The sequence below is a fragment of the Musa acuminata genome, chromosome BXJ1-8 (assembly GCF_036884655.1).
Source record: "Musa acuminata AAA Group cultivar baxijiao chromosome BXJ1-8, Cavendish_Baxijiao_AAA, whole genome shotgun sequence".
Lineage (NCBI taxonomy): Eukaryota > Viridiplantae > Streptophyta > Magnoliopsida > Zingiberales > Musaceae > Musa > Musa acuminata.
Genome location: NC_088334.1, coordinates 10,821,698 through 10,837,534, shown reverse-complemented (window position 1 = coordinate 10,837,534; position 15,837 = coordinate 10,821,698). Strand labels below are relative to the sequence as shown.

General features: G+C 35.4%; 1 protein-coding gene across 1 annotated transcript; it reads right to left on the bottom strand.

Moving 5' to 3' along the window:
• Positions 1 to 5,987: 5,987 nt before the first annotated feature.
• On the bottom strand, positions 5,988 to 11,730 carry LOC135587485 (OVARIAN TUMOR DOMAIN-containing deubiquitinating enzyme 9-like). The gene is made up of 11 exons (XM_065078969.1): positions 11,708 to 11,730; positions 10,618 to 10,911; positions 10,296 to 10,456; positions 9,526 to 9,599; positions 8,874 to 8,928; positions 7,667 to 7,741; positions 7,447 to 7,520; positions 7,299 to 7,347; positions 6,775 to 6,859; positions 6,522 to 6,578; positions 5,988 to 6,225 (listed from the first exon to the last, which is right to left on the bottom strand). Exons 2-11 carry the CDS (start codon positions 10,706 to 10,708, stop codon positions 6,170 to 6,172), a joined length of 777 nt encoding a protein of 258 aa, XP_064935041.1. The 5' UTR covers positions 10,709 to 10,911; positions 11,708 to 11,730; the 3' UTR covers positions 5,988 to 6,169.
• Between the last annotated feature and the right edge of the window lie 4,107 nt (positions 11,731 to 15,837).

The window sequence follows — 15,837 nt, the reverse complement described above, 5'->3', positions numbered from 1 at the left end:
CGCTCAACCCTAATATGGTCTTGGACTCATTCAAGTTCATGAACTTTTATGAGAGAAAACTTCAACTCTCAATCGAAGCGGTACCACTTCTAAGTTCATATAGGTGAAGTTCTTATAGTATCTTTATCACTCTTTGAGATAATTGTCCTAACTTGATTGAACTTCATTAAGAGTATAATTAACTCAACCCTCATTCGGTGACAACCAGCACTTTAACATCTTTAGATGAGACTCGTAAAATATTTCAAAGTGCTGAACCACTCCACATGTCAATGACTTGTTCTTACCTTTTGAACTCTTCATTACTCATTTCACAATGTTGAGTATGGTTGCTATCATTGGTGGATCTTTTATTCAAGGAGTTTTAGCTCCATCCATTTTGATGTTGATCTTACAACTTCTCTTGTAATAGGTTTGGTGAATGGATCAGCCAAATTCTCACTTATTTTCACAAATGTGAGTGAAATAATCTCACTCTTGATTAATCTCCTCACATAATCATGTCTAAGACTTATATGTCTTGACTTTCCATTATATATTTTACTATACGCACAAGCTAAAGTGGCTTGACTATCATAAAGTATAGAAATTGAATTCACACTCTTAGAAGTCAATGGAATTTCTAATAGAAAGCCCCTCAATCATTCAGTCTCCTTTCCTGCATCTGCTAGAGCAACAAATTCTGATTCCATAGTTGAGTGAGTTATACACGTTTGTTTCTTGCTCTTCCAAGAAATAGCGCCACCGAACGGTACACCAGGGCTTACCGAGTGATTTCCTCTTACTGTGGCACTGTGACACTGCTACAGTGTATTACTGTAGCACGGTCCGTCCGGTAGCGGGCGGTCTGCGTACTGGTATGTCATCGGACCGGTACGTACCGCCCATACCGGACGGTACCATTCAAAATTGCATACCATGCATAAGACTTCCTATAGCACTTGAATATTCTAATTGAGCAACTGTTCTTCCAACATTCTTGACTAATTTGATACTTGGGTCAAACAAGGTATTTGCTTCTTTGATTTTTAAGTGACTGAATTTCTCCGATACTTTCTCTATGTAATGAGTTTGACTCAAAACATATCCCCCACTATTTCTTTTTATCTTGATACCTAGTATAGTATCAACTTGCCCAAGATCTTTCATCTTAAATGTTGAAGATAGAAACCTCTTTGTTTCTACAATACTTTTCATGTCGTTGCTCACTATTAGCATATCATCAACATAAAAACAAACTATCACCATATAGTCATAATAAGTTTTGAGATAAACATATTTATCTGTAATATTATGAACAAATCCATTAGAAAGAATTATTGCATCAAATTTCTCATGCCACTGTTTTGGAGCCTGCTTTAAACCATATAATGACTTAATAATTTTATACACTTTATGTTCATTTCCCGGTAGAACAAAACCTTCGGGTTATTCTATATATACCTTCTCATCGAGGTCTCCATTTAGAAATGTCGTTTTGACATCCATTTGATGAACATAAAGATCAAAAATTGATGCTAAAGCAAAAACAATTCTAATAGATGTGATCCTAGTCACAGGAGCATATGTGTTAAAATAATCTATTCATTCCTTTTGTTGAAATCCTTTAGCAACTAACCTTGCTTTGAACGTTTGGAGAGTACCATTTGTATGATACTTCCTACAAAATACCTATCTACAACTAATAGGTTTAGAGGCAAAAGGTAAATTGACAAGTTCCCAAGTATGGTTTGACATAATAGAATCCATCTCATCATTAATAATATATTTCCAAAAAGCAGCATCACAAAAGGCTATAGCTTCTTTAAACGTTTTAGGATCATCTTCCACTTGTAAATAAGAGGAATTGTTTTTAAGACTCTCTCATTAGTTCCTTCTACAAGATAAAAAGAAATACTTTAAGAATCAATCTCATCCAATCTTAATGTTTTTTGCTTTTCGTACATGAGTGCTTCTCCTTAATTCATGAGATTGCTCTCCAACCTCTTGTGAACTTGATTGATGTCCAATCAAAGGAATATTAGGTTGCTTACCAACCTTTTGAGATGTCTCCACTGGTGACTCTTCACTAGTTGGAGGACGAACATTATTACTTGAAGTAATTAAATGTTCAAAGAACTTCACATCTCAAGATTCTATTATGATATTAGACTTCAAATTAAGAAGTCTATATGCTTTACTATTTGAGGCATAGCCTATAAATGCCCATTTGATTCCTCTAGGTCCCAACTTTGTCCTTTGAGGATCATTATTCTTACAATATGCAAGAGACCCCCATACTTTAAAATAACAAATGTTAGGTTGTCTTCATTTCCATAACTCATATGGAGAGATCTTATTCTTTTTAAAGGGAATTCTATTTAAAATATGATATGTAGCCAATAAAGCTTCTCTCCATAAATTATAAGATAATTCAGCATACAACAACATAGCATTAATCATCTCTAGATAAGTTTTATTCTTTCTTTCTGCTAATCCATTTTGCTCAGATGTTCTAGGTGCTGAACATTTATGAATTATACCATGTTGGTCACAAAACAAGTTAAATTCATTAGGAAAGTATTCTCCTCCTCTATCACTTCTTAAAACTTTAATTTTCTTCCCTAATTGATTTTCAACTTCTGCTTTATATGCCTTAAAAGCATTAAAAGCATCATTTTTATGTTTCAATAAGTACACATATGTGAATCTAGACATATCATCTATAAAAGTAATGAAATATCTATTACCTCCTCTTGTTAATATGTCATTTAATTCACATATATCAGAATGTATTAAGTCTAACAAATTAGTATATCTTTCAATACTTTTGAAGGGTTTCTTCATCATCTTTGATTTAACACAAATTTCACATTTATTAAGATCATCAAAATGATAATTTATTAAGCCACACTTAACCATTCTTCTAATGGTGCTAGTTCCAATATATGCTAATCTATCATGCCATAATGAATAAGAATCAACAATATAAATAAAAGCAACATCTTTATTAAATTTAGAATCATTATCAACAATAGATAATTTGACTATTCCCTCAGCGGAATAGCCTTTTCCAACAAAAGTTCCATTACGGGATAAAATTAACTTCCCAGATTCAAATACAGATTTAATTTCAGGTTTGCTAAGGAGATTCTCACTCACTAAATTTCTACTCATATCTGGTACATGAAGAACATTAGTAAGAGTGACTTTCTTTCCCGAAGTGAAAGTGAGTTCCACATTTCCCTTAACAATCACCTTAGAACGAACTTCATTTCCCATTTGAATCTTTTGCCCTTCTGTGACTTCTTTGTAAGTCTTGAAGAGTGCCTTATCATAGCAAACATGGACGGTAGCATAAGTATCATACCACCAACTAGAAACCTTGCCAAATATGACATTCACTTCGCTCACCGTAGCGATTATATTATCATCTCCCTCAACGAAGTTGACTTCCGGTTTCTGACCTTTTTTTAAATCTACAATCCCTAGCAAAATGATCAGGTTTTTCCACAAACAAAACAACCTCCACTCTTTGGCTTCTTAAATTTTCTTTGATCCCTTTTGGGGCCAAACTGATTCTCCTTGTTTTGCTTGCCTTTGTTGGAATTCTCAGACTGATTCACAACATTTGTTTTTATATTGCCAAAAGAGTTCTCACTCTTGTCTCTTATTCTCGATTCCTCCTCGATTCGAAGATGTTTTTGAATTTACTCCAAAGTGATATTCTTGGAGTCGTGCAAAATCTTCTTCCTATACCCTTTCCAAGATAAAAGCAACTTGGCTATTATAGCTCCTACTTGAAAAGGTTCAGGAAGTTCGATTTTTTCAGTCTTAAATTGATTAACAATGACCTGCAACTCATACACTTGTGCTAAGATTGACTTGTCATCCACAAATTTGTAATCAAAATATTTAGAAATTAAAAATTTCTTTGTACCTTCTTCCTCGGCATGATACTTGAATTCTAAAGCATTCCAAATTGCTTTGAGAATGTGTCCTCTACACATGACTTCATCTTCATTTCTCTTCTTTTGTTCAGCCTTGATTTCATCGGTGTCATCGTCGGTTGGATCGAGAATTGATTGAAGATTTGGATCAAGCACATAGAAGATCTTCAAAGCAGTCAACATGAACTTCATCTTGTCTTGCCAACAAGTAAAATTTGTTATATCAAAACGATCCAAACGAACAAAATCTTGATTCAATAATTTGATGGTATTTGTGGCCTCCATGATAAATTTGTATAAACTCACAAAATATCGTTTTTAGATTGTTGGAAAAATATGACAAAGAAGATGATGAAAACACTATGGAAACAAATAACAAACACAAGATCAAGAATACTATAGGAAATATATTTAGGCTTGAAACATGTATAAACATTTTCCTAAAAACGATATTTGCACCCTCTTCTCAATAAGATTGCTATGGGTTTGATGCAAATAGTTTTATGAATAATGACAAGTCTTTAGAAGATCTGTATTGAGCAAACAATAAAGAATCTTCAAAGAGAAATTAGAGAATGTCTAATTCAATCACTTGGAGAGCAAAGAAGAAGAGTATAAAAGAGATGTATTCATAATTTACCCTCAAATACCTATTTATAGATATTTTCTCAAAAGATAACCTTTGAAAAATAACTATCAAAATAACTACAAAAGAAATCACCTTTTCAAATAAATCTTTTGAAAAGAAATTCTTTTTTCTTTTTAATTTGAACAATTTATAACACTAACAGTTCTGTCAATTCCCATCTTGATGGACATACGTACCAAAAGTAACATTCAACAAACCCTACTTGATGATTTCACATGCAGAACTGATGCAATTGTGTTGCCATCTCCAGCAGAGTATTTTGTCTTGCTATCAACCTTCATTTTAAAGAAAAGTGTGTGCCTCATACCCAGGTTTTACACAAGTACCTCAAATAACAAATTAGCTAGTTTAGGTGCAGAGATCTAATTTTGCAGAACAATTGGCACACTTAGTGAATCAAAGCAGCACCAGTGTTCCCAATTGGATCTGCAAGAGGAACAATGACCCCATCATTAACCACTTTTGGAGCCCCACCCACATCCAACACAACGTTCCTCCTTGTGATTCATAGGACGACAGGATATGAACCTAAGCTGCCGCGTGAAAAGTTCGAACCATGATGGTAGCCAGGAATTCATACAATCAACAAGCAAAACCTCAAATTAGTAGGTTTATGCATTATAAATTCCACTAGCCGATGCAACATGAGAATTGGTGAACTACGAATCAGACACGATTTGAGGTCAAAACATTCGATAAGATTCATGCTCAGTGAAGATTTAAAATCTTTTTCTCATCGAGGGACCAATATTTACGTACAGACAAAAAAATTACGTCAAGAAAGCGATAGCACTCCGGACTTCAGACACTAAATTCATGATGGATGATAACTACGAAGCCGCAAATAGAAAGAAAGGGAATGTAGGTTCATCGAGCACCTCTAGAGCCGAGGGTAACACCGTCTGCATTGCCAAGTTCTCCGATCAATGGCGAAATCTTCAACCCTGGCTGTCAATGCGAGACGCCCTCCGCGGACTCTCCCGTTTCACCACGAATCAATACGAGATCTCAGAAAAAAAAAAAAAAAAAAACAGAATTCTCTTCTGAAGTAAACACCGGAGCAGAAGCAGGCAAGTAGCTTCAAACGCGTCCCACGACGAGGGGTAGAGAAGAATGGAGGCGGTGGAGAGAGTTTGTGGCGGCCATTTCTCAGCGGAAATCGGGAGGCTTAGGCGGAAGGGGCTAGCGAGAGTGCGAATAAGGGTTTGGGAGGAAGAGAGGGAGGGGCGGGGTTTCCAGAAGATTCCAACCAAGAAAATATACTGTCCGAACAGAAACAACTGTTTTGATTTACATCATTCGATCTAATATAAAAGATGAACGACTACTCAGTATTGGGAAAACAGAACAGATGAATTGTACCCAAACCAATACAGGACGAAGAAAGAACAGAAGATGATGCACAGTCATGATCAATGACTCCTTTAAATATCAACCGTATCGATGTTAACATATGACTGACGTCCATAAAGAATGTGTTAGTCTGTACAGGGATGTGTAGGAGGACAAAGAACAAGTTTGGGATTGCTCATGCAATTCTCTTCCTTAAATCAGCTTCTCACCTTCCCACCACGGAGCAACATCATGCATATCAGAACCCGAAGTGCCACCACCTTTTCTTATTCCTACCCTCCAAAACTGGCAACTCTGCACATCAAGCAAATATAAATAAGAAAAGAATTACGCAATTAGCAGCAGTTTAACTTTAGTATCTGACAACCACCACACATCTCGGACGATGCATGGAACCCAAAGGTCACTTTTTGACACTGAGTTTGGTGTCAACGTTTAATATGGTATTCTAAATTGATGTCAAACAGGAAATTATGTAGGCAACTGAAATAGTTCCCGACAGTCTTTACATGTAGAGAGCCACAAGAAACGAATACATTACTCTAAGCAAACAGAGTTACAGCGGCACAACATATGAAGAGATGGCTAACCTCCTTCAGGATAGATCGAGTTGTAGTGCACCTCAGCCCAAAAGCTTAAACATATGACTGCACAAAATAATAATAATAAGTTGAGATTTACATTGCTAGAACAGAGTCATAAGACCTCTTCCATCAAATATGTGGATCCCATCTCTTGGTCAACAGTCAACAAGTGGGCCTAAGAAGTTCCACCAGCAGACAGAACAATGCGGCAAAGGCTTAAACTATTCTTGAATTATAGATCCGATGAAGCAGACTGTACCTCGTTTAGACTTCTCAACACTAGGAAGAATCTCAATGTAGCAGGTATCCTTGAAGGATGTTAGAATAAATATTTTAACACCATACTGCAAAAGATAATGGAATTCTGTGAGCATTAGATAACACAAACAGGAAATGAGGAATATTATGCATGGAATATTAAGAAAAAACCAAAACATGAGATGTATCAAACAATAAAAAACCATTATTCAGAATATCCAGTGAAATGGCAAACTTATGTCAGATTTCTACAATTTCATAAGCAAGCAAAAGCCTATGCCAATAGGATGCCCTTAGTATAGATTTGGGTTATAATAGTTGTGCTTTATTAGATAATCATCATAACATATTGCATGAATGTTCTTAAATTCCCGGTAATTCTACAATCACAGCTTCCTGCCTGACAGTTTGCTACTATAGTAGTTTCAGGAAATTCGTGTCCAATTGAAGTAATCAAAAGTTTAAATAGTCTGAAAATAGCATGAGGGAAGATAATATGCTTTAAAGGAACTTAATCACACATACTGAATCAGCAGCAGCCTGCAATGTGACATGGTCTCCCCATTCCCCATTCCTGTTCTCCATCAGGTCCAGGAAAAACAGGATTGTTAATAGCTACTGAATAATGTATCTCCATATTTAAACAAAATGCTAGATAAAGAAAGCAACATACTTGGACATCTTCTTGAGATAATCATCATATGACATAGGTACATATCCATCGTAGATCTCAGGATGAGATCTAAGCTGAGGTCCATTAAAAGAAGTCTATCAGAACAACTAATTCAGAAAAGAAGGAAGGAAAAGAACCAAGATAAATATGAACCAACGAAACATTTAGGAGGAGAAGAAAAAGAATCAAAGGATGATATAGAAAAGATGCATGTGCCAACCTGATCAACAACTTGTTGTCTCACAAACTTGTGGTGTTCAGGACTACGATACAATTGATCAGCGAGTGCTCGGAACTGGAAAGATATTAGGTTCAAGAAATATCAGTAGTCTTATTAATAGAGTAACTCCAATTTCAGAGCTAAAAGTTCACAGCAAAGACACTTATTACATGGGATCAGCAAAGTATCAAAATGGACCATGAAATTTCATCTGTTACTCATAACAGAGACATGCTAGACAGAGACTGCAGCAAGAGCCAATGCATGCATTCCATAAGTTTCATGCCCATGAAAAGCACTATAACTACAACTGGTTTGTCATGCAAACTAAACTACATCTACATATCAGCAGAAAATATAAAACTTCATGGCAGAATCTTAGAAGTCAGAAAATCAAATTAGTACAATGAGATGCTAGCAAAAATTCAAGATCTGTAATTTATAACATTTACAGCAGTATAATCATGAAAAAATTTATGGTAACACTCCAACACCTACTTTTCACCAAAGATTTTGAGGTTATAACAACAGAGAAGTTTGATCATCATAGTTCAATTTTAAATGAGAAACCAGCTGGAAGCCAATATTAACGTCCATAGGCTCGGTAACAGAAGTGGATTACTCCAAGGGGAGGCACAAGAAGTGGTAAGGCAGTTCTGATGCCCACATAAAAAACAGCCAAAGTCAAGGTTAAGTAATGATAATGAAGTAAATTTAGATAGGTAGCAATAAGCATTGCAGCAGTCATTGGCCAAGGCAGGCTGTGGTTTCTTTTCAGCTTTTTTTTCTCAAAAGATGTTTGATCACTTAACAGGTGCCAGCCAGCCTCAATTTTAACACTTATAGATGCATTCATAAATGTCAATTATTTCATTACAAAAACTCATGCAAAAGATGCTTTTAGAGCCAAAAGAATTGAGATTGAAACTGTAGAAGTTATAATAGTAAGAACAATAGCAGTAGATGCTCGCAAATATGTAGCAGCTGTACATCACTTTTAGTAACCATTTTTCAGTGTCATTGACAAGAACACAAAATATGGAACCCAGGAAACCTATTGACTCTACATAACTGTTAATAAATGCTACTGAAATGGGATTTCTTCCAAGGAAACATATGCAAACTTAGATAGTTAAAACCTAGAATTGATACACAATATAGGACATGATCACATAAACAGAAAGATGTACCTGTCAAAAAAACTAACCTGACAGTTACCATCCCCTTGAACCTTTAGATCAACCAAATCATACAACCTTAGCCTGCAGTGCAGCAGCGTAGTCACAGGGGGTCAACAAAATAAATAACATAAATGAGAATCATCCGAACGACAGCAATGTGCGATAAACACTATACCAATGAGCTAAATTATTGGCCTAACGATAGGCAGTAAAAATCATCTGTCATCCAGTTTCCTGAGACAGCATAAGCATAAAAAATTTCTCCTAGTCATTTAACTTTGGCAATAACATGTCAGGTGGTGGATGCTTAAGCACTTGGTTGCTCAGCTTTTGACAGTTTTTCCTTAGGAAAAAGCAAACAACCAACTTCAGATTTATGTTTTTAAAAACCATGCAGAAGTCCTATTCACAAAGCCATACACATGCAAGTTATCTTGAGAAAATTTCTAGCAAATATCTTTTCATTACACATATGTCCATTTAAGAGACAGAAGAAGCCAAAGAACTGCAACAAAATATTGACACTAAGGGTGTCTTTTGTTGAAGTCATAGTCAAATTTGTTGAAATGAAGGGCCACTCTTCTTGACACCTAAAAAAGATTCCATGAAAATAAAAGCTGAAAAAACAAGGCAAGAAGATTCACATAAAGGATAAAGGGCTATCATTTAAGGCTATACCGATCAGTAAGTCTTTGGTGATCTGAAATTTCTTCATCAACTGTAGGAAGCCCCTTATTAATCCTTGGAACATGCTACATGAAAGATAAAAAGAGTGATCAGAATACGCATCTTCATATCAAACTTCAAAGTGATGAATAGTCTAAAAAGTAAAAAACACACCAAAAAATGACATGCTCAGCTTTCACAGGTAAACAGCCAAAAGTAAAGAATCATATATCATCCCACTAAAACACCTATAAATTCAGTCTAAATATTCACCACAAAATTATTCCAGCGAATTAATTATCAAAGGCATCTACGTAGATGACTAACCCAGAAATTATGCCAGATAAAAAAAATACTGAGACCTGAGTATATCTTGAATATATAAGTGATTGTTTATCTTGCATCAAGCTAAAATAAGGGCATTTGCTTGCTGCCACAAGATGGCTTTATCGATGAGAAGATATGAAGATCCAGGACCAACACAAGATATGTGCTTTCCATTAATCTTTTGTCCTATCAACTTAAATATAATGAAATTAATAAAAAAATAAAATTTCTCAATGAATTTCAGGAACTAGGGCATATCTCCAGCTTGCCTAGCTGAGCCTATTCACATGCTATTTCTCCATGATCTATCACCATCTTTTTCCAAATAATCCAAGTATGTTATGATCACATATCACAAGAATTGCCGAACTTTTAAAATCAAGATCAGTCACACAAGATTCTCCAAATAATCATCCAATAAATTATTAAACCCCACAGGCTACAGCAGAACTTACAGGAATAGAAGTCATATGATTCAGTCTCTTGCATACTTCACCATCTAGAGTATAGGAGTCATCTGCAAGCTCTAATAAGCAATTTTCACCACAATTTAACTTTTCATCGGAGATTGAGCATGAAATAGAGGCTCCCATATTTTCTAAATCTTCTAGAGTTCCTGCATACAACATAACATATACCACTAGATTGCAGAGGGGAAAAGAAACAAAGAACAAGTTGACCGAAACCTTAAATAGAGAAGTAGTCAGAGAACAAAGAAAAAAAAACTGGGTACCAGGATAGGAAATTTCTATGATTGTATACTTGAAATATTTTTACCTGTGGTAGAAGAAGACAACCAATTTTGAGTAAGAACAGATTCCTGCAACTGCTCTTCAGTTACAAGTGAAGGTCCAGATGCTTCTGCCATAGAAATTTGTGAAAGTTCTTCCTGAAGAGCACGAGCAATAACTTCATCATTTTCTACAGAATCACGAGCTTCCCATGACTCACTTTCATCGGCACAATGCAAACCGCTATCGTTCGTGCTGTCGTGACTGGAGGTTGCACAATAGGCGGAGTTCAAAGGTGGCTCAAGAAGGAGATGAAGGCCCCACCGAACAAGATTGGGATCTTGTTCATACATAATCATCAACTTTAATTAATATTAAATTATCAGAAACCTGTGCAAATTTTCATGGAGGCATGTAACATCATCATAAAAGCAATCAGATGCATGGAGAAATATAAATAGTTTGCTTGAAAGTGATCATATGTAATGGCTTGTGTAACTTCTTTTAGGTTTAGGCATATATTCTGGACCAACTTTACTTAGTGTAAAACAGTCAATTAAGTTGGTGACTCGCAAAATACACAACATGCAGTTGCAGTTAGTCCTCCAACCATGTAGCATGTTCACAGCATATAACCAAATAAAAATGATCTACAATCTTGGATAAAATGATATAAATCCACTATACTAAATCTATGTTTCCTTTTTCCATCTTTTTGTTAAACTTTTAGGAAAATCTTAATTCATTATAAGAGTGACAGTTTCATAGTAGATAAAAGTTTTCATCTATTTCCCCACAAATGCTTCCAACAAAGACATTTCTCAAAACTCAACTTCTTTTTTGCACTATCAAAATTATGAATGAAATACCACAGGAATCAACAAACTCAAAAATTTAATCACTATCTCCAAATATCATCTGGATTAGCTGTGCCCATCAACAAACCAAAAAAGAATTGCAATTTCCAAGCAATCTTTTAAGCGATTCGGAGCCTTCAAACTCAAACATCCACCAGGAACAAATACTCCCAATTTACAAGACAATTGAAGAGTCCCGTCTCCCACAATAGCTTTTACTACTAGATTAAACAAATTAAAACTCAGAAGCTTCAGTCCAAACTGAATTATTTCCCGTACCAAAAGAAAAGCACTTTCTCCTCCCCTAATACGGTTAAGCATCGCGAAACAAAGATCGTTGCTTCAAGAAAAGTGTTTAGACTTCCACCTGAATGACCGAAGCTACGAAAACAATCAGCTGGTGCGGTGCGGCATCCGAGATAAACAAATTAAATCGAACAAGACAGACAGGCATCGCGGAACACAACCGATCCAATCTACGAACTCTATCACATGTGACATACTAAACCACAGAAGATTCAAAGAGAAGAAGAACTCCAATAAGAAAGAGAGCGTCCAGCAAAAAGGTAAATCAATAATACCTGTCCTCACCGTGTCAGCAAGGAAAGGGTTTCTCGAACCAAGAAACCCTATGTCACCGAGAGGACCGTGATATTATTATACCTCAGAACAAGTCGAGCGAAGGGAAGGGGGGAGAGAGAGAGATAGGGCATACTTGTTATCGAAGCAAAGCGATCAATCCGACGTCATAGGCGACGACGGAGAACGGATGGTTACGGGGAAGAGGGTTCGACTACGCGACGCCACAAACCCTCATGTGGAGGGAAGATAGAAGAGAACTGGAACCGAAACGACAACAAACGAACGGATGGTTTCGGCTTCTTTCGCTCGGTGTGAATCGAAGTCACGCGACTTCTGCTACTGTGACACGTGACGCACGTGACGGTCTTCGCTTTATGGACCGCGTCCGATGTCCCCCGGTGGACGAGTCAGTCAGGAATCGGTCCGCGTAGTGCGACATTAGATCGAGACGCACGAGTTATGCATGATTATAACGTCAACAAATTGAATTAAAATATGGTTACCGAATACCGCCGTCAAAGGAGAGGGAGAGACCCCCTTCCTGTCGACCCTACACTTTGAGATTCGTGATATGGCTGTTGATGATCAATCAATCAACGTAAAAACAAGAAATGAAAATGGATGGATTCACCAAAAAGGCCGGAAAATATGTAACGAATTAAGTTTTTGAAATGAATCGATGATAAAATATCAAACAACTATAACTCTTATAACAGGAAAAAAAAACGAAGAATAGGAAAAATCTTATTTTTCTTATGATGAACATTGTTTGACCATTTCTGCAAAGTGTTATGTATATAGATTTGGCATAGTCTTAATGAACATTGTAAAATAAAATAGGATTGGGATATATGATTTTTTTTTTCTTCATGATTGATCTTTGTTTAATATAAGAGATTGGATTTCGAATGAGTCCAATACAAAGTAATATTAATAAAATTATATAGAAAAGTTAGAGAAATGAAACCTGGAATCGTCTTGGACGTTGGGACAATGTCTTGAATGCACAAGCTTGAAGGGGGGTGATGGGTTATCTTTCAACCGGAGTAGCAAATGAAAATATTAATGGGGGGAAGAAAGTGTCTGATGAGAAATGTTTTGGATGATTTTATTCTCGTACAAAAAGATATAGGTAAGGAAATGTTTTTAAGTCCTCAAGGACCCAAATAGTTGAATAATTAATAATAATCCGTAAGGTTGAAAATATCAAAACAGTATATATAAAAAGGAAAATAAAAAAAATTAAGGAAACGGAAGGAAAACCAAAAAATGGAAATTGTAATGGAACTTTTTATTTTTTCCTTGCAAATTTTGAAAATTTAAGTACGATTTAAATAACACATAAATATGGATAAATAATAAATACTGTTTGATACTTATATTACTCGATCAGGAAGATGTCATTTGCAAGGCTTAAATCCTATTTAATTTGGATAATGTTTGTACGAAGGAAACAAATTGAATAACTTGATCCATTTAGACTCTTATTTTTATTATTATATGATATATGATGGGAAGAGCTTTGTCAACCAATCATCACTCTCACATACGGTTATAAACCAAGGAGAAGATAAAGACTATTCTCCGTTTATGTATCCATATACATAAACAGATACATAAAATCTTATACTTATTCTCTGTACGTAAGTAACAACTATCTGTTATAAACCAAAGAAGATAAAAGATTATTCTCCGTTTATGTATCCATATAGATAACAGACAGATATAAATTATATCCTCTTATTGCTTCGGTAGATAACAAGTCAAGAGAAGATTATTGGAGGCAATTAGAGGTAATCTTTCCGTATAAGATTTTATGAAATATTCTTCTTTTACGATCAATTGATACTTCCGGAGTTTGGTGTTTCTAATTTGGAGGTATCTTGAACAATCCTATGCATACTGGTTCGAATCATATCAAGTTGACTAAGATGTTAATAATTTTTTTTAAATATTTTTAACAGAATGAAAGAGGGGATTACATTTTAATTATTTATATTCATACTCATTTTTTTTTTATGTTACTAACTTGACTGTCAAAAGGATTGGATCGAGAAACCTCTCCCAACCTTTTCTACCTCGATCTTTGTACAAGCGATATCTCGGGAGCTCGACGTTTTCATCTAGAAAGCATCCCAGATAACTCTACGTACACAAGTCCAAACTACATCGGATTGATTTCTCTCCGTAACAATACATAAAATATTTTATTATAGTGAACAAATATATTGTTTATTATTATTTTTATTAATTAGAGTTTTGCAATCTTTTCATGTTAACTTGATATATGAATGATACAGAGTCATATCTCTATATAAAATCTCATCTTAAAAAATATTATTATAATGTTTTTTGAAATAATATTTTTCTTACACCTCTACATAGAATTACTAATTAGCATAGGGATTGGTACGACTTATACTCCGCATATCTATTATACGATGATTGATACATAATATACAAGTGAATAATCAAAATATCTCAATTTTACGATGATATTTAGGTATAATAAAATTAAGAAAAAAAAAGATTTAAATTTTCGGTCAAATTAAATGAAATGGAGTTTCCATGAAGCAAAATCATTCCTTAGTGTTGGCTGTTTCCAAGAAGAAGTGCCTATTCTTTCTGCCTCGCAGCCGAACGCAGTTTGGACTCGTCGGTAGCAATCCATTTCTACCACGTCGCAATTGATGACGGTTGTGGAGCCAATTTCTGACACCAAGAAAACTATATGTTGTTGATGTGATTGTGAATGGAAATGTTAATTTTCTCTTTTAATCTCAATCGTCCACGTAATTAAATGAAATTAATAAGTCAACTGATGATTGATTGATTGATTGATTCATACATGTTAATTTTCTCTTTTAATCTCAATCGTCCACGATCATAAAAGATTTATATAATAATAAAATAATAAGAATAATAATAATAAAATTATTTCATTACATCAAAGTAGATTTCTATGAAAAGCATGTAAACGTTTGTATGTATAGCCTATCACATCCATATGGTATACGTCTCCTTCCCGTTGCCATCATAGTGAAAGATAGCCGTTGACTCGGTCTTACTCATCTGATCGAATCTGATACACACAGACAATGGCACGGCATACAAAGATCTTAATTCCCTATCGTTCTAAACACGTAATGTGTGACGAATGATGACGCTATTTATCTGATTGCTTTACTCTCATTATAAATCGAACATCTCAAAATTATACGAAATATAAAACACCACTTCACGTCGAGCGGACAAAGAGATTTGAGGCACGCGAAAGTGTTCCTTTAGAAACAGTCCATCGAATCGGTCTTCGGGCACGAGAATGTAGAAAATAGAATCATAAATTAATACCTAATATGATGTAGAAAAATAGTGGTTGCGTGCTGTATTTATCCTCTTACACCTTAAATTTATTTGAGTTGAGTTAAAGACCAACAATCTTTCCTCAAGTTTACTTGGTAATTTGAGACACGACAGATAGAGTGGTTTAGAAAGGTCAACAATTTATTTTGACTTAGCCATGCGTTCGTTCTCGATGACTCCTCAGTTTTCCATCCCTGCGTTCATCGTCGCATGTACTGCTTGCGTGTGGGAAACTTGTGATAAGGGTTAGGAGGTGAATTTGACTTCGTCGGGGGCTCATCAGTAAAGAAGAGTTCAGCCACCGGTCATCCTCGGGTCCATATCAGCGGGCACAAATGAAAGTACTTTTCTGCCCCTTCGGTGGGTCCCACTTCTGTTCCGATGATGACTGTTTTCATTGGAAATAAGAATAAGGAAAGGGATAAAGAAGTCCGAAGATTCGGAAACAGGGATCGGCGCGGACA